Source organism: Tamandua tetradactyla, chromosome 13 (genome assembly GCF_023851605.1).
Source record: "Tamandua tetradactyla isolate mTamTet1 chromosome 13, mTamTet1.pri, whole genome shotgun sequence".
In the NCBI taxonomy this organism is placed as follows: Eukaryota; Metazoa; Chordata; class Mammalia; order Pilosa; family Myrmecophagidae; genus Tamandua; species Tamandua tetradactyla.
This window is the reverse complement of record NC_135339.1, coordinates 18401349-18425961: the sequence shown is the minus strand read 5'-3', so window position 1 is coordinate 18425961 and position 24613 is coordinate 18401349. Positions and strand designations below refer to the sequence as shown.

The following is a 24613-nucleotide window of genomic DNA, read 5'->3' as shown; positions in this document are numbered from 1 at the left end:
GGATGGAAGTGGCGGCAGCGCAATATTGGAAAGGCAATTAACAGCGATGAATTATAATTTCAAAGTGGTTAAAATGAGAAATGTTGTTATACATGTTACAATTAAAAAATAAAACAAACACTCATGGAACTGCACAACACCAAGAGCGAACCCTAACGTAAACTCTGACTATAGTTAATAATATAATTATAATAATATTTGTTCATCAACCGTAACAAAGATATCACACTAATGCAAAATGTTAATAGTGAAAACTGTGTGTTGTGTGTGTGAGGCCATACAGGGGAACTCTGCACTTTCTGCATGAATTTTTTGTAAACCTACAAATGTTCTAATAATAATAATTAAAAAAATAAGTCATCCTTTTACTTCTATCCTTCAATCACCCATTTCCTGTCCCTAGAGGTAACCACTATTACCAATTTTTTAATATATTTGCTGATGACTTTTATATGACAACCTGTGAAAAAGAAAAAAAAACCTAAGTTCTACCTCATGAGACAAACTGCTATAAAATAATCTATATAAATACATGTATCCATATTCATATCTCTATATGAAAATCCCTATCATCTTTCCATCCAACCATCCATCCATCCATCCCATTTATTCTCAATCTCTCACGACTCTAAATGAGATCACATTTATTTTATGGCTCCAATTAAAATACCCTCAACAACAGCACCACAGGTGTCAGCCTCCTTCACCAGCCTTCTTTCTCTCTCCAGTGTAAAAATACTTCCCAGGAACCACTGATGGAGCAGATAGTGGGTCAGGATTTCTATCTAGGGACTCCTTACCTCCCAAGGCCACAAAGGACAGCTCCATCCTGGGGAAGCCGAAAGGGTCAAGAGGACTGGTTTTTAGCTCTGAATTCACCAACCACGTTTCTCAGTAAGTCCCCTTGATTGTCAAAATGGATTGAGTGCCTACTATGTGCTGTGCACTATGCTAAGATCGGTACGTGCATAAGCACATTTTAGCCTCACGGTGCCCCTGTGAGATGGGTACCCTATTGTTCCCATTTTATGAATGAGCAAAGTAAGGTAAGGAGTAAGTCACCAGACAGAAAGGGGAAGTTGGGACTTGACTTGCTATGGACTGCTTTCTTCTTTTTTACATCACAACTTTTATGTGAATTTTTACAATACAAACAAAAAATATATAGAAATGCAATATATGAATATAGTTAAACGCAGGTGGTGACTTTTTTTTTCTTTTCAAGAGGCCATGATCCCCATTTCTAGTAGAATAAAGAGACTGCACATCGGCACTAACAGGTTGGTCATTAGCTTCACAATTTTGCCTAGAAATGATCCATAAATGCATTTCCCTCCCGCTACTTAAAGTGCAAAAAGGGAGTTATGGGCAAGTTTCCTTGTTCTCTGTGGTCTCTTCTTAACCCTGATTTGCTGCTGCCCCAAGGTGAAGCCCTGTGCCTGCCCACACCAGATGTGCTTTGACTTGCCCCTCTTTCCTCCCAGCCCCAGCAGACCGCCTGGCACAGAGCAGAAGCTTAGCAGTTATCTGTGCATCCATGTCCACGTATTAGCACTGTGAGCATGATGGGGTGGGGAGAGGATGGTAGCATCCTTTCCTAGTGATGGCAGGATCACATTCTCTACTCTGGACACACCCACTAGAAACTGAGGCCCAGATCAGGGACATGATGGTCCCTGTAGGGGGGGTTTGGAACAAGGAGGCTGCAGAGGCTCCGAGGGTACTCCCTCTCTGCCCTGGGAGGCCTGTGCTGAGCCTGCCCACCGGAGCAAGGCCCCAAATTCTGTAGCTTTGACCCCAGGATGAATTGGACAGGTTTTTGCCAAGTTTGGTCCTGAACCCCTTTGCTCCACCCCTCTCTGCTGAATAATTATTTCTAGATGCTGTACCTGACTTACCTGTTTTGTTCGTAGCTGTACTCTAGTACCACAACAGTGCCTGGAATGTAGTAGGTCCTTAATGTTTGTTGCACGAATGAATGAATGGAGAGACCAGTTAAGCTAGGCACTGATTCAGGCCAGGTAGTACTTGTAGTGCATGGGCTTAGGAGAACTTCAGTTGCACCCCACTGAGTTTGAATTAGCTACAGGTCAAGGAGGCAACTTCGTTTCCTCATTCTCTCAAGTCCCAAGGCGGCAGGGAGCCTTCGTGGCTGACTTGCAATAACTGGAGAGGTAAGCTTGTGGCACGGGAAATTTCTTATTTCAGGAGTTAAAGCTCACATATATCCCAGTCACAACCCACAAGGGGTACTCTGCTATGGTTTTACATACAGCAAGTCTGCCTCTGTGAGTTTTAGTAGAAAAATAGAGTTCTGCCGAGAGACAGCAAAAATTTCAGAAGAATAATCATTACATAGTGCAGGTTCAATGAGATGAATCCATGTGAATATACATGGATAAACCCAGAAACAGAAACATGGCACCATAATTTAACTCTGACACAGACAGAAACTCCAGAATGCATGCCTCTTCCCCACCTCTGAATTGCTGAACAAAGCAGGGGGCTGTCACTGAGTTAAACTGTTATTTTAATTCCCTTGTACAAAAATGTAAAAAAAAAAAAAAAAAGGACAAAGGGTCAGAGAGATCAGTAGTCAGAAATATGTATCTGTTAGTAGAAGCAGCAGAATGTAAATGTATTTTTCCCATTTCTTACAAACAGGCTCAGAGTAAAATAAAATCTTAACCTTCCATTGAGTTCACCCTGGAGAATACATTCCTATCTAGTCTTTAAGCTTTAGGCTTGCATAAAGCCAAACGCTAAGGCCAGAGCAGATTACCACGGCAGGGAGAATTTTAACTCCCAGCCATGAAACAAAAGTAGAAACACAGAGTAGGGTTTGCCAGCCCACCTCGCCTGCCAGTGGTTCTAGGGGCGTTAGCAGTACCAGGAGGAGACTCCACCTCTGCATCTACAATTCCAGAAGCCTTGCAGACTCCCTGGCAATCAAGGAGTCCTGGGCGGGTGATGCAGATTCTCAGCGGGGCTTTATTTTTAGATGCGGGTCTTTATCGCACACAGTGTTCCACACAGAGAGGGTGGGCGCAGGCCCCTCCCACGATTCGAATCCCCATCCCCCTTCCCCTCGGGTCCACTGGGTTTGATCACTGGGTCTGATGAGGCCAAGCAGTGAGGGGCTGAGACTCTTCACAGAGGCCTAAGAGGTAGTGACCCTGGTGAGGTCTCAAGTGGAAACTTGGAATCGATTATTGTTAAGGATGTAGTCCTTTGTTTTGAACCAGACTAGCCAGTTCCAAGAAACAAGAGCTTTGAACATGAAGAAAAATGGCACTTTCTTCACATCACTAATGTCCCAAGAGAAGTTCACAGATCAACCTCATGGGTGCAGGAAGACTGGAGGGTCAAACCACAATGTTTATTAGAATTTAATAGAATTTTTAACTTGAGCGTTGGCCCAAATCACTCATGTCGGTAAGTGATAATTCAAAATCACATTAGAATGGGAGGAAGCATTAATTCTAAGGCAGGGCTAAGAACCAATGGCTACACTAAGTACTTCAGCAGCAGTAACCCAGAACCTGGGAAATCATCTAGTGAATGCCCAAAGAATCTCATTCTGTAAAATATTACTTGAATTCATTGGGCCTCCCTACTTTTTCTGTTATCACATCTATTTCTTTAATCATCAAAACCGTCTTCTCTCTCAACAACAAACCCAAATCTGTTGGGTTTTGGCTGATAAATCAGCAATGTCATTTCAGAAGGAGGCCTTCTCAAGTGCACAGAGTGTGAGAAAGGAGGGTCAAATCCCCACTTTCTACTATCATCTCACTCCCAACTAAGCTACCCGGGAGGAAGGAGAAGTCAGAACAATGGGGCCCAGGGCAGGGAAACAGGGACAGGCTCCACAGAATGTTCTCTGGGAGGGAGGGAGCTGCAGCCATCGCCATTTCTTCTTCCTGGCTCTGGGCCAATCCTAATGAGCAAATTCAGCACAAAGAACACATTGTTTCCAGGAGCAAAACCCCTTCTTCCCTCTAGAAGACAAGCTACTTACATTTCTTTCCTATGTTGCACAACCCCCCCTCAAAACTCCTCCAGTGATGGGGATGTTATTGTGTAGAAGCCTGAGCAAATAATTAAATAGGGGTCCTTGGTGGGATATCCTGCTGTTTTTCTCCTTCCAGTCTTGACATGTGCTCTTTATTGTCACAGGAGATTTACACTCTTCAAGCTGCTGCCAACTGGGGCACATCCCCAGCTTCAGCTGACACCTCCGCTCCCCACAAAGGTGAGCCTCCTTCCTTCCTCTGTCTGGGTGTCCCTTTTACCCCTCAAAACTGGCGCCTGCCTGCTTACCCTGGGGGTGTCCCTCTCCCACCACTGCCTTTGGGGTACTTTTCAGGCTGCTGGTTCTGCATCTGCCCTGCATATTCTTGGGCCTGGGAGGCAGAGCAAGAATGCAGACCCCAGGAGGGTATGGACACCAACACAAGGTGGCATGGGCCATGAGGGCCAGTCTCAATTTTGTCACTGACAGGTATACCCTTCAGGCTTCAAGCCATCCTGTCCCCATCTCAGCAGGCCCCAAACTCTGGAATAGCTTCTACCGGCCATGAGAAATGGGTGAGATTCTCATGAGCAGGTAAAGCCTGCCTAGTAGGGGTAGGGAGTAAAATAAAACAGAGAAGCCACAGTCTACCAGAGATGCTTCAGAATAGCATTGGGCTGGGCTCAGCCCCATTACAAATTCTAAATGTCACATTTGCTTAACCAGTTTTTCTAGTGATGTGTTGATGCTACCTTTACACTTTCTTGGTTTCAAAAGTAAAACCAAAATAACAACAAAAATTTCAAATCCTTCAAACCGAACAAATAAATAATGGTAACAGTATTTACATGAGTATGTTACACTGAGCGGTTCCAGCTTATCTGAAGAATGGAAAAATTGGGAACAGGTCCTGGCTTGTGTGGGGCTTAGACCAAGTTGTAAGTCCAATGAGGCAGATTGGGCAAAAGGTGTCAGGCTGTTTAAAGATTAGGTTTCAAAACAAACAAACACCCTCAGTTCTCCCAATTAGTGTGGTGCAGCCAGTGTCACTTATGTGAGCTGCTGCATAGCAGATGAAGAGCTGTTCCCGGGGGCCCCTGGGGCCTTCTCTGTTGGTTGGCACAGGCTGGGGGCTTCAGTACCTTTCTCCCAGGAAGGACTAAGACAGCCAACGGTCTCAAGCCCCTTTCAAGACAGGATGAGGAGCCTGGAACCAGGGATAGTCTCCTCTTCCCCTGGACTATGTGACAAGGGGAATGTGGAATTCCTTTGTGTCAAAGATCAGGGGCCTCTTGGGAGGGCTGGGGTCCTGGTTAGCCTTGTGGAGCAGCTTGAAGAGGCCGGTTCCGATGTTCATTGGGATTCCCATGATGATGCATTCAGACACTCCTGAAACAAACCAGAACTGAGATCAGACAGGCTCTCCAGACAGAGGGAAAGGCTATTGACTTAGGAGTCAGAAAACAGCTCTACTACACATCAGCTGGCTACATTTGGGCAAGTTACTTAACTTTTCATCTGTAAATAGGGGTGCCTGTGAAACCTGGGCTCAGCTCTTGTGTGCCTAGATGACTGGAGGGACCCCATGCAGCCTTGGGGAAGGGACAGGGCCCTCTCACAGCCCAGCAGCTGGACTGGAAGCAAGAGCTGGATAAGTGCCTTCACTGTTCCAGTCAACCTCACCCTCCATGCCAGGAGAGAGCGACGTGCCCCCGTCAGACACACTCTATGGGGTGAGGAGGCGGCACAGTGCAGAACGGGGCTGTGCAGTCTGACTTGAAAGGGGCTTGTCGTAGTTTTCTGATCTTGTGGAAGAGTTTAATACCTACACCTCTCAGGTCTGTGGAAATACTTAGCCTAAAAGGTGCCTAGCATGGAGGAGGCACCTGCAGCGTGACTATCACCTCTCCCAGGGAACTGGGACAGCAGGACCCCTCTTCTGCTCCTGGAGGTGCTACCTCTGCCCCACTCCTATGCAACCTTCCCACTATACCCAGAGTACAAGTTCAGTGGCACAAGAGACAGATAGAAAGAATGATAAGGTAAGTGTGCAAAATGTTAAAAGTTGGCGATCTGGGTATTTGGGTAGATAAGGGATACATCATTGTTCTCTATATAGATTTTTTATTATTTATGCAACTATCCTGTACTTTGAAATTATTTCAGAATAAAAAGTTTATGGAATTAAAAGTCCCTCATTATAAGTTTTCAAGGGCTACAACAATCTATAGGCCCAGGGTAGACACAAGCTTCTTGGACCATAAATTTTTTGCTCTCATAACTGTCATGACAAAGAGAGGCCCCTAACAGATGCAGAGGGTAGGGGATGAAGGATACTCTAGTCAGGTTTTGGGGATAAAAGACTGATCAGTTTCAATTCAAATGATCTTAATTTTATTTTTTAAAAATAAAAGCTCTGCCCACTCAATTTGTTCCCGCCTCCAACAGGCCCTCAGCATGGTCTAAGTGGTATCCACAAACGTCTTTGAGCACGGGCCTAGACACCTGTGACATACCGCACACAGAATCCTTTTGCCCGAAGTATGCAGCGTCAAAGAGGTGGTCAGCTGTCTTCTCAAAGGAAGCCAGCATCAGCACACTCTCCTTCATCTTCGCCAGGCCAAACCGTGTAATGCCCAGGACTTCACCCTGTGCCAGGGGAGAGGAGAGCACAGGCGCCCAGGCCCCTCTCAGAAGCTGCAAGGTGAGTGACACCCACCGCATCCCTCCGCAGAACAAAAGTTAAATCACAACACCAGGGTGAAAAAGGATCTTAGCAGCTATCTGTTGATCTTGTCACAATGAGGCCACTAATCACTGACAAGAGGGGACCTTTCACTCAACCAGATTACTCAGGAACAAAGAATTAACAATTACAACCATTATTTGAATTTGAAAACCAGAATTGAGAATCTCGCTAAAAAAAAAAAAAAGGAGTACTTCTGAAGATGTTTATATGGCTCAAAGAATAAAACCAGGAAGAATTAAAAAATTCCACAGCAGGGAAGGAGTTAAGTAAATTTAAGTACTTCCATTCAAAAGAACAGTCATCATTAAAAGAGTAAATTTATAAAAACTATGTCACAATGTGGAACATATTTACAAATTAAGAAAGAAACCATGATAAAAACTGCATGTACAACATGTACTGCAACTACAGTAAAAAACATTTAAGGATGTAAGAAAAAGGCTGAAAGGAAAGACATAAAAATGACAGTCTTTACTTCAGGGTGGTAGGAGATGGATCATTTCTTCCCAGCTATTTTCTAACCATTCGGTACTCATAGCTCAGGCTTTGTCTGAGATGCATAACAAAAAGCCACAGCCCATGGCACTGCATTTTTGGGGAAAAGTCTCCCCAGCCCCTTACTACAGATCTCGATAACTTATTCTTTGCTTGGAAATGGCTATGGAAGAGGTGGGAAGTGAGTCTAACAGAGAACAAACACCTTGGCTTGCCACAGAAAATACTGGGCTTTTGGCAAAGGCAAACTTTGTTTTAGGATAAACTTTATAACCAAGAAAAACAACACACTCCACCTCTTCTAATTCAACCGACGGGGTGTGAAAGTTTGCCACCAGGTGGCCACTGTCAGTTGAGATTTTACCAGAGCACTCAGCTTGAGCCCTCTCTCTGGTGTGTGGGTGGCTGAGACATCTTATTTTCCCTCACTGGCGGTCAGTAACAACACTGCACTCTACAGATATCTCAAGTCTCAACAGGTCCCCGGCTTCCTTCCATAAGCTGAATGCTGGGAGCCCTGGATGTGCTCACATACCTTATAGGTCATGAGGTCAGAGAGCAGCATGACGTGCCTCCTGTCAATGCTCATTCCGTGGTTCACCATTGTGTACTGGATCTCGTTGATGATAGTCGTCCGTGCAGCCTCAATGCCCAGAGTCTTCTCCACCTACAGAGAGCCAGGGATGAGTGAGGGCAGCCCCTTCTGGGATGCCGATACCACTTCTCTCTACTTCCCCTCCTCTGCCCTGCAGACTTTTGCCAGAAATGGACCAGACCAAATGGCAGGGTCAGAGAAACGTGCCGGCACAGCTGAGGGTCTGCAGGTGGTCCCGAGGGAAGGCAGCCCACTGCCCCCGTGGCCCTGCCTAGGGAGCAGTACCTCGTACGTGTTGTTGGAGCTGGTGCGGGTGCCCTTCACACCGTGGGTGGCCATGACGGCACGCAGGTTATCGCCTTCCACCAGCAGCTTGTACTTCTCCTTGCCGCTCTGCTCGTCAACGTGGATGACGGCTCTGGACACCTCAGGGATACCCTGCACCACCACCTGGATTCAGAGCCACAGAGGGTTTGAGAGGCGGCAGGACGCCATCACGCTGGCAGGTTAGGGAAAATCACAGCAGTTCAAAGAACCTGGTGCGGCAGGCCCTGGGGTGACCCTTGATCATTAGTAGGTAACAGACTCAACCTCAAAGTGCCTGTGTGTGGTTTTGGGGGTGAGGCAGAAAAGGAGAAGTCAGGGGCCTGTGCCACCCTTTATGTTCCCTTTTGTGGGAGGAGAGAGCACAGGAATCTAACAGGCAGAGATCCTGAGAGGAATAAAAACTGGTGTGATTCCTTAGGGATGTGGCAAAGAAGAAATGAAGAAACCAGGGCACTGTCCTCAGTGTCAGTCCTGACAAAAGTGGTGTCACAGTGACCCCCCTTCCCTAGGCTGCGTGACACCCGAATGCTCACGCTACAGGGAAATGCTGCCTCACCCCTCACAGACACGAACGCCCCAGGCACGCCTGAGCTCACCTTGGGGAGATCTTCTTTCAGGAACTGCAGCACGTAGTACATGGAGCTCTTGCTGTTCTCCCGGGGTGTGACGCACACCACAGCCTCGCCATGCACTGCCACGTCGCCGGGCTTCACGCGGAGCTTGGACGTGCAGATGGAGTACCGCACCGTCTCTGTGTTCACCTGCGGGGCCCGGCGTGGCCGCACGGCCAACACGCTATTGTCAGCTTTGGAGGCTTTGATTCTGGACTTCCTCCACTGCTTTTTTTATTATTGCTCCCTCCCTGTACAAAGCCCTTCATTATTTTTTCCTATCCCCCCACCATATAATTTTAATACTGCAGATATACTGTATATCTGTTTACGTATTGTATATGTATCTGTGCTTTATTCATAAAAAGTAGATTTTTCACTGCCCTCCACCCCCATCCCAGTTCCAATTTTTGTCCCTGTTGAAAATGCACGACATTCCAATTCATGGCAACGTGCAGCCTCTGCGGGACACTCTAAGGAGGCTGTAGGTTGGCAACCAGGACAGCAAAAGCTTCAGGGGTTTCCTTTTACCCGAAGTGACCACAATTGCTCATATGCTATATTCTTAGCTGTCACTCATCTAATCTGGCAAACAAATCACAAAGCAGGCAGAAAGAACAGACTAGAGAAGTATCCACACTGGTTAACTGGCTGCTAAATTTGAGTCAATTGTCATATGGACAGCAGCTGAATTTGGTACTTGAGAAGATGGGCTGGCAGAATGTGTTTAAAGGCTGACACAGATTTCAGCTTCCTGAGAGAAAAAGGAAGATGCCAGGAAGGGCCAGTCAGTACCTTCATCTCAGTCTCTCAGTGAGAAACACTGAAAATCTTTCAACTGTTAACCTTGCCATGCACAGCCCTAGAACAAGCCCGAGTAATCTACTCATCCAAAACCACTCACTGGGCCAGACAGTGTTGTGCTGGGTGCTGGAACTCACTGATGAGCTAGACACAGCCCTGCAACGTGGTTCCTCCAGACACAGAGATGGACCAGGAGACCAACGACCATGACACTGGGTTACAAGTGAACTAGGATCCTGGTCTGCACAAAATTACAACTAACTGCTTGCATGGCTTCAGATGGTAGTACGTGTGTCAGGATCAGGTTTAGAAAGAGAGAATGTGAAAGTACAATAGAAGCACAAAACAAAAACCCAAGAAAAGCTTCTGCAGTGCATCCTTTGTCTTGCTTAGCTCGTGCCCTAGATTATCAGTATCTATCCTGGGACAGAGGATGACTTCCCTTACTCATTTAATTACATGACTCACTTCCAGTCTCAGAAGTCTAATCCGTTCCAGGGAGAGTTTGACGAGAATAAAGCAATCATCAGGAAGAAACACTTCTTCAATGTATTCTGAGATCTGCAGTGTCAAAAGATCAGAATGTTATCAGGTTTCTCCTATCCTAAGAGCTCAGCCAACTTGCTTTCTTTTAAAGGCACTGGATAATATGGACTCATCTGCCTGGTAAATTAACTGCAACTGGTTTTTTAGTCTTCCTTTTGAGATGGCTGATCCAGTTTGCTTGTTATTAAGAGGGATTTCTTCTTACCTCCCCCAAGAGGGTTTTCTCAATTCTCCCTTTCACGAGGCGAGCGTAATCTGCATCATCATCCTTGTCTAGCTGGGCTGTGATAATTGGAGTGCTATGAGAAGCAAAAGAGAAATGCTTAAAGCACAGGAATGAGACTGTTTGAAGACCACTGATTCAATAAATCCAATTACTGTTTAGAATTGTAATACTAATAGCAACTACAATATACTGTGTGTCTGCCATGCTACTAAGGACTCCACATACGTTCTCAATTAGACTTCCAATTTGTGGAGCTCCCAAGGCAAACCATTTCAAGAGTGAATGAAATGACTTCCAGAAAATTCTTCCTTACAAAGTGAACCGACTTCTCTTTGGTCCTAACAAGTAGTTATTTTAGTTCTGTTCCACGATTATAACATCACCAGCCATCAGCTCCTGCTTGCACTGGCCTGGATGCCTTCTCCTGAACACAATTCAGTCTGATCACCCACTTCTGGGCATGATCTGACCAGCCCATAGAAGCAGTCAGATCCTGCCATGCTGGATGTACAGTTAGTACAAGTGCAGTTACCTTTTATTAAATGCTATACACTACTGTTAGATTCATATCCTAAGCGTTTCATGTTTTTTGTTGCTGAACACAATGAAATACATATTTCTATTTTTTTCTAGTTTCAAGTCATCTATAAATCCTTTGTAAAATCCCTAGGGCTTCATAGAATATGGCCATAGTCCAAATGGCAGCACACACCAGTCATGCTATTTAGGCTGGGAATAAGGACAGCAGAAGGGTGAAATCTACAATGACATACTGCTCTAATTTTTCCAGCAATTTGCTGCATTTTCTCTTTCCAGTGACTTGTAGCCATAAGAACCATTGCTTCAGTTTTGAATCTCTTTATTTTTGACACTAATTTTTTGAATGGTGTTTTTTAAAAAACCAAAATATGACTAACACAACAATCACACTACCCAGAGTCTGAGTCACTGTCCCTCTAGAGTGTATGTGCACACAGCAATGTAAGGATCGCTGTTCCTTGAGCCACGCGGTGAGAGTGAGAACAACAGGGAAGCCAGCGGGCACCTGATGGCCTTGGATGCGTTGATGATCTCTTTGATCCGGGGCACCCCCAGGGTGATGTTCATGGAGGCCACGCCTGCAAAGTGGAAAGTCTTCAGGGTCATCTGGGTGCCGGGCTCACCAATGCTCTGTGCACAGAGAGCGCCCACTGCAGAGCCCGGCTCCATCTGGGCCCTAGAAAGAACAGACAGATGAAAACATGACATGACAAAGAAAAATCAACAAAACTGCTGGGGAAAGGCTTCTGATTATCATCTTTTGACAAACAAAAATATAGATGCCATTAGGGTCAGGGGGGAACTGACAACAAGCCAGACTGTGTGCAGATGAGTGTTAGATGCAGGGCCCAAGGACAGGCTGGGCACAGCCACTATGTTCCTGGAAGGGCCGGCTATGGCACTGAATGCAGTGTGGCAGCTTGTGGTCAGCTAGTGATGACTGGGCCTCAAACATCTTTTGCCTGGAAAAGATCTATTTTTTTCAGTACCACTGCTGACAAATGGTACTGAAGATGGAAAGAGCAGCTACCATCTGATGCACCTTTTGTAGTTTTTCCATAGAGAGGGGACACTAGGAAATTTCTTTACAACTGTTTCCATATCTTGGAGCCTCCAGCTTAGAGACCTGCTGGAGTACCTAGATAAAAGGAAGGAGAGGAGAGCCGCTCAAATATTGGAATGCCATGCCGGCAGCCAATAAGCAGTGTGGGTGCAGGACTTTGTACCATGGAAAAGCACTTAGGGTGGATGAGAGAGTGATGGGAATGTCCTCCAGTCTAAGACAACAAGCACCCTACCTCATGTATTTGTCCCTGCAGGTCTCCAGAAACTTTTCTATTTGGGTGGGGGTGATTCGGTCTAACTGATACAGAACCCGGGGCTGGAAGAACACGAAACAAATGCAGAGTTAGGGAGGAAACAGATGAAAACACCTGGGTGTCCTACTATACCTGGGAAGACTGTTACCTCTGTCGTGCCGTTGTCATTGATGCCATATTTATCTCTGGTTTTCTTGATCTTATCAGAAACCCCCTTAATGAATTTTTTTATTTCCTGAAAGATAATACAGCAAATATCAGTTTTCTATTTCTCAGTAACCTGGATGATGTGACTTATGTCATATACTTTGGTGACAAGTGGTGAATCTGGCATATGCTGTTCGTGGCCTTAATAAAGGAGAGGCCCGAGATCATGGTTCTATTACAAAGTGTTCTGGCAAGGGCTACATCTCATACGCCCACACCCCAGACACTTCATTAGTTTAGTTTTTTTTTTAAGTCCTTTTCACTCCAACAATTGCTAAAGCAACAGCATACACAACCTACCTTCCTGACAGCACTGTAAGTGGGTCTCCCTAAGCAGGTGGAAAGTGGCACCTGGACAACCCTGCACATCACCACTTTCCTTTCCGCCCTCCTGGCGTACCAGGTTGTCTACATACACAGAGTTGAGGGGAAACTCAAAGCTCAGAACAGGCATAACTAGCATTTCTACTTTTCTACTCAAGATTTATTCAGTTTGGAGTGTTTCTTCTAAAGTTGTTTAGAAGAAACACTCTTCTAAACAATTGAAATCTACAAGCTTAAGTTAACTTTGTAGCCACTTGTCAGGTACTTGAAACACATGCTTCAAACTTACCTTCATTTCAAGGGAAACACTCCCAAATCCCAGCTTCTTTCCCTCTGACTCCATCCTCTGCATTACCACCTCCCCTAGCCCCACACTGCCACCCCATACATAATAACTTACTAGGGGTTCCTGGAAACCACTATGAAAGCCAGAAAAGAAACAATATATTTGCCATGCCTGATGTATTTAAAAAACACACTGTCAGCCCAGGGCTGTTGGTAAAATGGAGTGAGGAAGGTGAAAAACACATTTTGCACAGAGAGTTGGCAGGGCAGGGCTACAGACTGTGGATGCAACTCAGCTTTCTGGTGACCACACACGGGGGAAAACCATCTTACAGCTTAGTGTGTGCATGAAATGAACACAATGAACACTTCTCTTGGGCGTCCTTACAGACCGGGTGTGGTGTGCCTGAATGAACCACACTGATCAGCACCATGCCCTCAGTGCACCCAACCACAAGTGTGAGTGGGCTGTCTGACAGCACTTCTCAGATTGAGCTGATGGCACACCATGGAAGATCAGCCACCCCCTGGAAGCTGATGTAAGGCAGTCCAGGGAGCCAGTAGCCAGCCATTCTGATTTGCTCCAGGGACATTTGAGGATATGGGGAGGTGCAGATGGACTGCACTTGACTTGAGTGGGCTCCTGAAATATAATTTCCCTCAGTGATTTTAGACTAGTAGTGGTGGTGGGCTTCTATGGCTCTGGTCAATTCTAGGATTCCAGCTGCTCCATGTGGCTAGTTGAGGACAGACCTGTACATACGATAGACAAGTAGGCTGGTGGAAGAGTGGACTATGTATGTGGTGACTAAGAGGCTTTATTGTTTCTTGATTCCTCAGTTCTGAGATGGCCTGAGGGCTCCAGGGAGAAACCCAGCATGCTCTGCCCCATATCTACTCTGCCTATTACACAGCTGATAAAGCCTATGCCTGAAGCAGATGTTTTAAAGCAGATTTAACCAGAAGCTCACTTTTGCAAAAATAAAATCCAATAAGGTACTCATAGATGGCTTCATACTAGCCTAGCTCTGTCCCAACCCTGCAAAAAACAAAAACAAAAAAACACAAAAACCCTCATTAGCTTCCTATAAGCTACTAATAATTTCTAATTACTACCTCTTCTGCAAGCAAAACACTAAAACTCTGTTCTTAAGTGTAAATAGGCTTAGCATTCTGTGTTGACAAAGTTCGTGGCTTACAAGTCGCTTCCAAACTGGCCACTGCCCAGCAAGGTCTCCCTGTGAGGCAGTGCGGTGTTAGCCCATCACTCTAGAGAAGAGGGTCCCAAGCTGCTGAGTGATGTCAGGGGCCTCTCTGCTAAACCTGATGCTATCTCTGAAGTCTGTTCTCTGGGTAGGGGTTTCCGTAATGTCATCTTTGCCTGATGGGAATTTCAGTCTGTTTCCTCGGACCCCTGGTGGCCAGGGGCTACGTGGGGGTCCATCACACCCCTGGTGTCCATTCTCCACGGAACTGGCTTGCTCATAACGGCACGGTTGGCCAGTGCTCCTCCCCATTGAGAAAGTGCTGAGATACAGAGCGGGCTATTGTACCATGCAGCCACCATCTTCGCAGATCTACTTTAAGAAAGGGCTTTGACAATTCTCGAGGCTCTTTTTAAACAGAAATTCTCCAGAATCACATTATTAATTACACATTTTTTACCATGTTTTCAGATACAGTCGGTTTTTTGCACACCAGAGGAGAAAAATAAAGCTGGAGGGGCCAGGAGACCAATCTCTCCTCACAAGGCCCTGCTTCAGCAGGGGTAACTGTTCAAAGGCATCAGTGCCTGCTTTCACCTATTTCCCCCTCCATATCACCTAAGTTAAAGGACTGCTTTCCCTGTAGTGATTTATTCCACCCTAACTACCTGTCTGGCTGTGGACATGTCCTTAAGAGCAAGTTCCCAAAAGGCTGTCTTGGCCCAGATGTTACCATTCACTCGCTGGGCGTGAAAGACTGCCTTATCTGCTGGCACAGGCAAATAGGCCAAGCAGACCCAGGGGGTTTTCATCTCTGAGGAAGTTCGCACACAAAAGGAATAAAAAGAGCGTACACTCAAAACATTCCACAGCTCATTTCCCACTAGAAATGAGACTTTTCAGCTGCCACCCGAGTGGACACATTTCCAGGGGCTTTGCTGAAAGGAATGACCTTCCTTACTGAAATGTCAGGACAGACAGTCTAGAAGTCAGGTTAAAAAAAAGCTCATTTCACAGAAACAACTGAAAAAAGCTACTAAAAATTCAGCTGTATCAATCCATGTATATTGGAGGGAATTCACAACATCACAACTGGCAAGCAATTAATCATATGGTTAATGGTGAGTTCAAATTCTCAAATTCACCTCACAGTTTGTCTTTGAGCAGGGACATGGGCATCTGATGGGTGGGAGAACATTCCATGGGCTCACATAAATCTGTTCTGGCCAGTGGATTTCTGGATCCTCTTGACCAATCTAGTTTTTCAGAAATGTGAGCTACTGTACAGTAAGGACAACAGTCTCCTTAATGTCCCCCTGATCTGGGAAAGTGTGACACATCCTGAGTTCTGAACAAGAACTAACTGGATAAATGCTTACAGAGGTCACCCATTTAACCTCACCAGAGCGAAAGTATGCTGGTCCAAAGCAAGGAAAATAGAAGTAACATTTGCCAGAACTGGGATAAAAATCTGTCATCTCTGATGCCCGCAAACATTACAATGTTGCCAGAGTTACACTCAGAACTCAGGGGCCTGCTCATTCCATCACCTCATTACATTTTTCTTAACCTGTCTCAGTGAAGGTCTTTTGAGAATAATAATAACGAAAGAAGAATAAAGCTTCCAGAACAAAAATCGGGACACTCAGCCTAGCCATGCTCTTAATTTTAAACATATTAAAATCTAGAGAAGTCTCTTTCACAACTTTCATGCCTCAAAGCACAAATGGAAGGAGCAAAACGCTTCTTTAACTGAAACATTATTTAGGCTTCACTTTAATGTTTTTAATTTTTGATACACTGAAAGGCATATATGCTAACTCTGCAGGCAGATCTTGTGGGGCATTTGAATTACCAATCAGTACACAAAGGAACCCATTCCCTGATTTCTGTTTCTCTTGCTTTTCATCATAATCATGATTATAAACATGAAGGAGCTGCTTGAGCAGGTCAGTGAAATAAAAATAAAACAAAAACACAAACCAACAAAACACCTCAAGAAGGTACTCCAAGGTAAGAGCTCCCTGGAAGAATAAGGCTGATTCAGTGGATTTCTGACCAATAATGTGGTCAGAGAAAGAGCAGACAAAAAAATGATACCGAAACAATGTTACCAAGAAAGAATTATTTGGATGCAGAATACCTGAGGTATTTGGATGAGTCAGCCCATAGAGTAATAAAGAAAGTGGATGTGGGGTGGTGATAGGGATAGGGTAAAATAAAAATTCAGTTTTCTAACTAAAGCAGTTTTCCTCTAACATGGATTTATAAATGTGAAGGCATAAACTAAGAAAGACATGAGAAAAAGTATTCACATTGGCTGCTGAGATTTTGCTAAGGCCATTCTTGAAATTTTGAACAAAGGAACAATATCACATTAAAACAAAACAAAACAAAACAAAAAGCAGCTTATAAAACCTACCTGCTGACCCCCAACAAACAGATTTCCTAATGTCAGCCAAGCTGGGTGCGACCCCACCCCTTGGCACAGCTCACCTGGAGGAAGCTGTCTTGGCAGCAGAGGAACTCATTTTTCTTCATGATTGACTCTGTGGTCAGCATCAGCTCGTTTCTACTGAGAGCAGGTTCACTCTGGCATGGGAAGACTGCCTTGAATATCAAAAAAGAAATCGTGTCTTGAAGGTGGGGGAGTGGAGGAGGGCTCTGGAGAAGGGGAGTAGCTTTAAATGAAAGAATTTACAACAGACAAAATGACCTTACAAGATTACTCAGAGTGAACTTTCAGCAATCTGTTTCCATCTAAAGATTCAGCAGACATTGCCTATCACCCCCCAGCTCCCAGAGTCGCAGTAGAAATATATTTGTTGTTTAAAAAGCTTCAAATATTTTCAAGAGTGAAAATATCTCCGACCCCAATTACAAGGGATGTCCCCAACATTTTAATAGCTTTATAATTCTATTATATGGACAGTCCGTTATTTGTGCTCCTCTCACTTGTCAAATGCCTGGACTATAAACTGGTACAAAGATTATTCACTGCATATTTAGACCATTTCTGAAAGGTAACTTCCTGTACACAGAACTGTGAACTGCTGGGTCAGTTCAGATCAGTATTGACAAACCACCCTTCAAAAAAGTTGGTGTAAATTATATTTCCAGTGAAAGTATGTGAAATCTGTCTGCTTTTCAACATCCATGATTTATAAAGCTGGCCTCTACTACACTCCCGAAGTAGACACAGAGAAAACCCAAACCTTTTTCTATTGGCATTTACTTACCAATAATAGACTTAATTTGTTTTTCCCCTGACATTTGGGAAAATTATGCCAAGAGAAAAATACCTATCCAGTGGTTTGGTAGATATGACTGAAGCAACACTGCGTGTGATATTCCAAATGGTACATCCATGCTTAAGAACCATTCTGGACAAATCTAACCTCAGATTACAATGCTAAATCTTACTTTGATGTTGTCCAGAACCCTTTTAAACTCCAAGGGTTCATCCTTTCCCTCCATAGCTGCAGGATCTAAGCCATCTCCTCCATAAATGAACTGGATAATATCACCAGTAGAACTTCGGACAGTCAAATCATACTGCGAGCAAAGATCTTCAAGGGATTTTACGAGTCTTCTCTAAAAGAAAAGGAAACAAAAGCTCAGCTGCTTTGAGAAGACTAGTCATATGGACAGAGAATGAGATTTATGATTCAAAGTTTCAAGGGTATGAGCACCTTCATCACATAAAAACATGTTATTAGAAATCCTTAATTACAGACTCCTCACCCCAAGAACACCGTCACCAAGAGTACCTCGCTGTTCTGTGCAGGGAGATTAGAGTACACGCCAACCTCCAGCATGTTAGTGTATTTTAGAATATATGCGATTTATACCCCATCGCCCCCCAAAGGACTTTGCAAACACTGTTTTCCTAAGTTGTTTTTTACCCTCCCTCTCTTTTTCCCTAAGGTAAAAATTAATGCAATAGCTTTGCAGTTTAAAAATACGATTTAAGCCAGGACTCCTGTGGACTTCAATAGGAATTACAGAGGATCAGGCACATGCCCTCTTCTCAGACAAAAGGGAACGAAAAGAGAACAGGGACAGCCCTGTGTTTGCAATGACAGGCAGCAATCATCTCTCAAATCTGCTTAGGGAGAACCTTCTACCAGCAGAACACACCAACAGCAAAGCTATGGTGGCTCAGTGAATTAAAGGGAAAGAAATCTTCCTCTAGGCAACTTCAAAACAGAAATCCCTCATGCCAGAGCTCATTTGTTCTAGGTTATCACACTGCTCTGGGAAAGTCATACTCTGTATTTCAAAAAAGCAAAGACAAAAAATAAAGTCAAGATACATTATGGCAAGATTGTTAATAGCATTTCACAGTCTGTTGGGTTTTTTGACAAAAGCAGCATGTTTCAAAACTGAGGGACAATTTCCCATTAAAAAATGATTAAAAGGAAAGTAAAAGATAATGAATGACACAAGAGATAGAAGAGGTTATAGAAACTGATGTACTGATGAATGCATTTTCACTCTGCTCAGCCTTGTTTGTTTTGGCCCACTCACTCTCATCCCTGGTTTATCAATCTTGGCTTCTCAGCTTGCAAAGGGCCATGCGTCTCAAACTGGGATACACAGTAGGAAGAAAGGTAACACAAAGCCACAGCAAGGTCATGGCCCAATAGCCTGCAGTATCAATTTTATCTGCTGTTGTAAGCAGCTAAAAACATGAAAAATACATATTTTTTAAAGCAAAGAAAACATAGTCAATTTATGGAGTAGAGAGCAGAAAAGATAATTGGAGCCTGAAAAAAAATTCTTTACTTGATGGAGAAACACAATAAGGGTATATTTTCACACTCAGCCACTAGGGGTACTTTTGTGGCAAAGTTTGAGAAGCACAGGCACAAGGAACACTCTAGTTTAGCCTGGTAGTCCAGTGCTTGTTTTCCTAGAACTATACACACACTAGAGAACCAGCCTTCCCTGTAGGTATTCACGCCTTCCTGCAGGAACTGGAATAGGTTTATTGGAGTCAAATAGAATGACATTAAAAATTACTTCAAAGTGCTTTTGCAGAGCCCCATAACCAGGAGGATACTATCTGGATATTTATCATCTCCCTTTCCTGGCACTAGGAAACAGAGGTTGAACGATGTGGCCCCTAATGTGCTTTCAATCCACGCTTTCCTCTGTGAGAGCTGGGGTATGTATGAACCTGCTTAGTCTTGATCATTTCAGGGACATAGGAGGATCTGAAACATATTACATTTTTTGTTTGTTTATTTTCAGGGCACCTACATTTCTAAATGTTTCCTTTTAAATGCCAACAGTCGATAAAGTATAGCTTGCAAGCAAGATAAGTAAACATCCAACAGTCCAAATGCACAGATCCCTGCCCCGTTCTGTTGCTAATGGCCCACGGTTCATCAGGTTACCTGCATGTATCCTGTTTCAGCTGTCTTTACGGCGGTGTCAACTAGACCTTCCCGGCCGGCCATTGTGTGGAAGAAAAACTCGGTGGGTGTCAAACCAGAATAAAAGCTATTGGCCACAAAGCCTTTGGCAGCTGGAAGCTAAAGGGAGGTAAGAGAAAAGAAAATCAAACAAAAAAAGTTCAAGGTCCACAATTCTAAAATCCTTCAGCTCAGAAATGCCCCACCTTTGGATTATAAATACTCGGCTTCTGCACTCGTGAAATGGCAGTATTATATTCCCTTTCCTAAAGGATAAATAGAAAAGAATTGGGCACAACCCATCCCTACCAGACACAGAAGGGGTGCAGTCCTAGCCAGGGCTGGAGCTGGTGCCAGTGGCAGGTAAGTGCCTCAGAAGAGGAAAAGCTAAGCTGGGGCTACTTCCTAAAGCAGGCAAGTGGAAGCTGTGCAGGCCCTCCTTGGTGCACACTGCTACCTGGGCAGCATGCCAGTTCCTGTGGAAACGCTCCCTTCAAGACCTCCTTCCTGTGGGCCAGACCTGTCGACTTCTAAAATATAACTGTGCATTGCTAATATGTATGGGGTTTCGTTGTGGGGCATTAAAAATGTTCTCAATTGTGGTGATGGTGACAACAAATCTGTGAAAACGCTAAGTTACTTTAAGTAGATCAATTTTATGATACATGAAACATATCTCAATAAAACTGTAAAAGAAATTACAAATATATGTGTACACGTGCACAATGGCCTTTGATCTGGACAGGTCTACATTCCTCTAGACGAAAGGCCAAGCCTTTTACTCCCATTCCATTTACGGGGCTGGAAGTGCACTTATAGCCATTTCCAAGCAAGTACAGCTATCCCCAGAGCTTAGCACTGGTTTGGGACTGAGAAGCTTTGATGGCCTTGGCCACTCTTCTACATTGGTCAGGATGCCTTAGAAATCTTTTCAGCCTGCTAGCTGAAAAGAACTGGCAGGCAGCCATCCAGTGACCTTAGGGTCAGGGTTACCTGACCCCTTGTGGTGAATTCTGATCTTGGGCGGAGGAGGCCATGAATTGTACTGCATTCAGTAACTTTCTAGTCTCAGTACAGGAGTGATGCCTTCCCAGGAGGGGTCTGGACAGAACCTCTAGTTTCAGGGAGCAGGAGCAGCTGGGGCATCTAGGCTTTCGTGAGAACTACAGCTGACTCCAAATCTAGAATTTATTAAGTAAATTCTACTCTGAGTCCCTCAATACAGATTTAATACATATCTGCCCCTGAATCCCAGAAAAACCTGTGCATGGGTTTATCTTTCTTTCTCACCCTGCTTACATTAGAGCCTAAACCATGAAGGGCAGTGGAACCAGAATTAATTTAAAAATCAAGCTTAAGGGCAGGCAATGGTGGATCAGTGGCAGAGTTCTTGCCTGTGATGCTGGAGACCCGGGTTTGATTCCCGGAGCCTGCCCATGCCAAAACAAAATTGAGCTTAAGAGTTCTGGAGAGGAGAACCTGGAATTTTCCAGTCATTTCATTGTGGACCATACTATGACTATTTTAAGGTTCTCATATTTTTACTTTAAGCACCCAAAAGAGAAGTATACACATTGCGTGCATTTATAAGGTAATTATTCATTTTGATGACTGAAGGTAAGTTGGATGGGAACCCGAAATTCTCTTCCTTATAGAGAAAACATGTGAAAACACATGGTTCGGGAGGGTCACGCAGCTCAGCAGGCAGAGTTCTCGCCTGCCATGCCGGAGAACTGGGTTCGTTTCCTGGTGCCTGCCCATGCAAAAAACCAACCAAACAAACAAACAAAAAACCCCCGCATGGTTCAAGATTTATAGACTCGAGTCAATCAGGGCTCCTTCTGCAGGACTCAATTTGGGTTGAGAGGGAATAACCCTGAGCCACCCGGCCCTTATCCACCACCTACAGGAGCCTACTGGTTGACAGCCACAGAGCTTCAACCACTCTCTCCTTCATTTCTGTAAAAGTTCTGCCCAATCCACGACTGCCTACCTTTGAGTGTTTTTCAAAGTGAGGCAAGGATCTGTTTTCAAAGCCGTCTGGCACACGAGAGCCACTGATGGCCTGCTGTCCCACACAGGCAATCATCTGGGATATGTTGATGAAGGAACCTGAGGGAACAGATCAGGAAAGCAGTATTCACTTATTGAAACATTTGCTGAGCTCTGCAGGGAGAAACAGGAACACAACACAGCACTCTTTCTCATTCTCAACAAGGTCACATTCTAGGAAGAGTTCAAAGCTGAACCAGAATAACATGGCAGAAAGCTAGCATAACCTAAGAGAGGCAGAGCCTTGACTGTTGGTGCTCAGAGCAAAGGAACACTTTTAGACTGGGGTAGACTCAGGAGAGTCTTCAAGAAGGCAGCAGCAGCCAGCTTGGGTTTTTGGAGGACACTGGATTCTGACACAAAAGACAGGAAGGGGGAGGAATTTCAAAGTGGGTATAAGAATGGGGAGCAAGAACACAGGAATGAGAACTTGTGGGGTTTGTAACAGGAGCAGAAGAGAATAATGGGGTTGAAAGACAGCAAAGTTACAGAGACTAGACTTTATTCTGTAAAATAACATTTAGACAGAGGAGACGCACCAAAGGTTTTGAATTTGAGTGCAGTACCATGAAATCTAATGCTTTAAGGTCCTGGCTAACTGTGAAATTAAAAGGATTTTTCTACCACATCATTAGATACATGATTAAAAAATCCTTAGCTTTTTTTTTTAATTTTTAAAAAAATTTTAAGTTTGCTCAAAGCCACCAAACTTGGGAATCCTGCTACACACATCATCAACAAACTCCTCCGAAGGAGTTACACTCCCTAAATGGAAAACAATGGTCTCTCTAAATAATTTAAAAGCACAAGCTCTTGTAAGTGAAGTTATGATTATTACATTTTCTGGGACAAAACCAACCAAGCCCACATGGAGACTGAATGCCTGTGCCGCGGGACGGCATGAGCGCACCTTTGGAGCCGCACAGGGCCATGGTCAGGGGGCTGTTACTCTTGTCCAGCTCCCGGAGGCAGGCGCTGCCAGCATGGTCTCGGATCACAGACAGCTCCTTCAGGATCAGCGCCTGCTCAGGGAAAGGGAGAGACATGTGGGGGAGCCATTCTCATTGGCTCTGTTGATCACAAATTTTCAATCTGACATTGAAAGGTATTTGAAAAAATTTAGACAAGGTGTCAGATTTCCAACTGATAAAGGTCTCAGTCTTAGAGGACCAAAATTGCCAATGTATAAAGACCTACATCTTATTCAAGAGGTCCAGAATCAACATGAGATGCAAAAATGGAGTAGTACCTAAAACTTGGAAAATTCCTTTAAATGGCCCGCTAAGTAGAATGTACATGCTTTGTGGACTCAATACAATGATGTACATGCAGATATGTATAAAGTCTAAGATAATATTTAGTTTGCAAATGAGAATTGCTTATACTACTCATAAAATTTTGTCTCTATATTTTCTTGTCAAGAATACTACACACCTGAATTTCACAAGTTAAGTGTGATGACGTGAGTCTAAGGAAAATTCTGGCCTGTGAGCTCATCAAGATTCTCAGTCTCAAGTCACAACTTAAGATGCTGAATCAGCATTCAAGGTGGCACTAAAATTAGTGCTGCTTAGGTCTCAAGTAATTTTCTAAGTAACTACCAGTAAGAAACACCCATTTATTGCTCTCTTTCTTTTTTTAAATAGACTTGATGAGATTAAGAATGAGCTAATGGTGAATACCTCATGCAACTTTGCTTTCTGTCTGTTGCAAAGACTTCAGAAAATCTCTTACTACTTGAAGAGCCTTTCCCTCATACTTCAGCGAGTTAAAAGCTCTGAGCCACAGGATACAGGTCAGGTAGAAGAAAGCTAGGCAAAACCCTGGTGGCCTCAAGACTGCTAACCATGAATGCCTTACGGAGATTTCAGAGCTCTCAGAGACTGATGGTGATTCTTATTTTAGCAAATGCTGATCAAGTTCTCAGCAAAGCTAGTTTCAGATGTGAGGGGGCTGCAGACCGATGTGACTAGCAAGCATACATTCTCCCTCCTGTGTCACCAAGCCTCTTTTCATCCATTCACAGAACTATGGTGCCAGTTTCTACCGAAAGGAAGCTGAGACTAGAAAGGGCAGAAGTACTTAAAATAGCTACAAAAGAGGTCCAAGTGTGACATAAGAACAAGAACAGCCCTGTATGGCCAAGTGAGCAGATGGCTGTGGTTTGCCATCTAGCATGGGACACCTGGAAGGGATGTACAGGATCTGAACAAAGTCCCTTGCCTCATTAAACAAACGAGAACACCCATAACCAGCACAGAGCCATAGGGCTACAGCCATTGCCTTTTCTTCCCACTCTCCCCTTCTGCTTTCTTTCTAGGATTTATGGCACAGCCCAAGAGGTCATCGTTTCAGCTGGAGAGATCATAAAGTGGTTAAATGGATCCCAAGAGACAGACTCACCTCCAAGGTCTCCTCCGCAGTGCACCCAGGCTGCTGCTGCAGCTTGCCGGTATTTAAGGCTTCAATATACTCATCACATTTTTTATAGCCGGCATTCAGCAGTTCATACTTGGCCTTTAGCAGTCCTTGACCAGGTGTGACATCACCAATCCCAATTGAGAATCCACGGTTAGCTGTAGAATAATTATCAGGAATAAAGAGCCATGGATGTTACTTAGTGGACCTACTATGTGGTAACAAGTTTATACTTCCACAGAGTTTTTCACAATTCAATCAAATAAAAACTTACTACATCAAGTCCTATGTACAAAAAGGCTAAGACACTGATTCCTCTCCTCTAGTGGAGGAGACAGTACTGCTCCTAATATTAGTATATAAAATAGACTTACATGAGATACTAAAAGGATGGCCTGAGCAAATGAGCTATAGAAAGTGAGACTTCTGACTTCTGGTTCTAAGACAGTTGAATAGAGACTTTCTGCCCCTTTCT

General features: G+C 44.3%; 1 protein-coding gene and 1 long non-coding RNA gene across 6 annotated transcripts in view; one reads left to right on the top strand and one right to left on the bottom strand.

Annotated features, from left to right (window-relative positions):
• LOC143653640 (uncharacterized) overlaps positions 1-24613 on the top strand; it is a 38061-nt gene that overhangs the window by 2714 nt on the left and 10734 nt on the right. Inside the window, exons 2-3 of one of the 3 annotated variants that reach the window (XR_013161433.1) lie at positions 1226-1280; positions 4180-4255. This is a non-coding gene — a long non-coding RNA (uncharacterized LOC143653640). Of the gene's footprint in view, positions 1-728; positions 895-1225; positions 1281-4179; positions 4256-24613 lie in introns of all 3 variants that reach the window. The other 2 variants (XR_013161432.1, XR_013161434.1) reach the window with 2 other exon arrangements.
• POLR3A (RNA polymerase III subunit A) overlaps positions 4826-24613 on the bottom strand; it is a 47186-nt gene continuing 27398 nt past the window's right edge. For all 3 annotated transcript variants that reach the window (XM_077124779.1, XM_077124780.1, XM_077124781.1), the window contains exons 16-31: positions 24124-24296; positions 22631-22742; positions 21662-21780; positions 19651-19788; positions 17672-17842; positions 16745-16858; positions 12376-12462; positions 12207-12289; positions 11414-11584; positions 10348-10441; positions 10065-10157; positions 8778-8942; positions 8140-8304; positions 7795-7926; positions 6532-6664; positions 4826-5404 (exon numbers count right to left, since the gene is read on the bottom strand). In XM_077124779.1, the coding sequence (XP_076980894.1) occupies positions 5256-5404; positions 6532-6664; positions 7795-7926; positions 8140-8304; positions 8778-8942; positions 10065-10157; positions 10348-10441; positions 11414-11584; positions 12207-12289; positions 12376-12462; positions 16745-16858; positions 17672-17842; positions 19651-19788; positions 21662-21780; positions 22631-22742; positions 24124-24296 (2099 nt within the window). In that variant the 3' untranslated portion in view covers positions 4826-5255. The remainder of the gene's footprint in view (positions 5405-6531; positions 6665-7794; positions 7927-8139; positions 8305-8777; positions 8943-10064; positions 10158-10347; positions 10442-11413; positions 11585-12206; positions 12290-12375; positions 12463-16744; positions 16859-17671; positions 17843-19650; positions 19789-21661; positions 21781-22630; positions 22743-24123; positions 24297-24613) is intronic.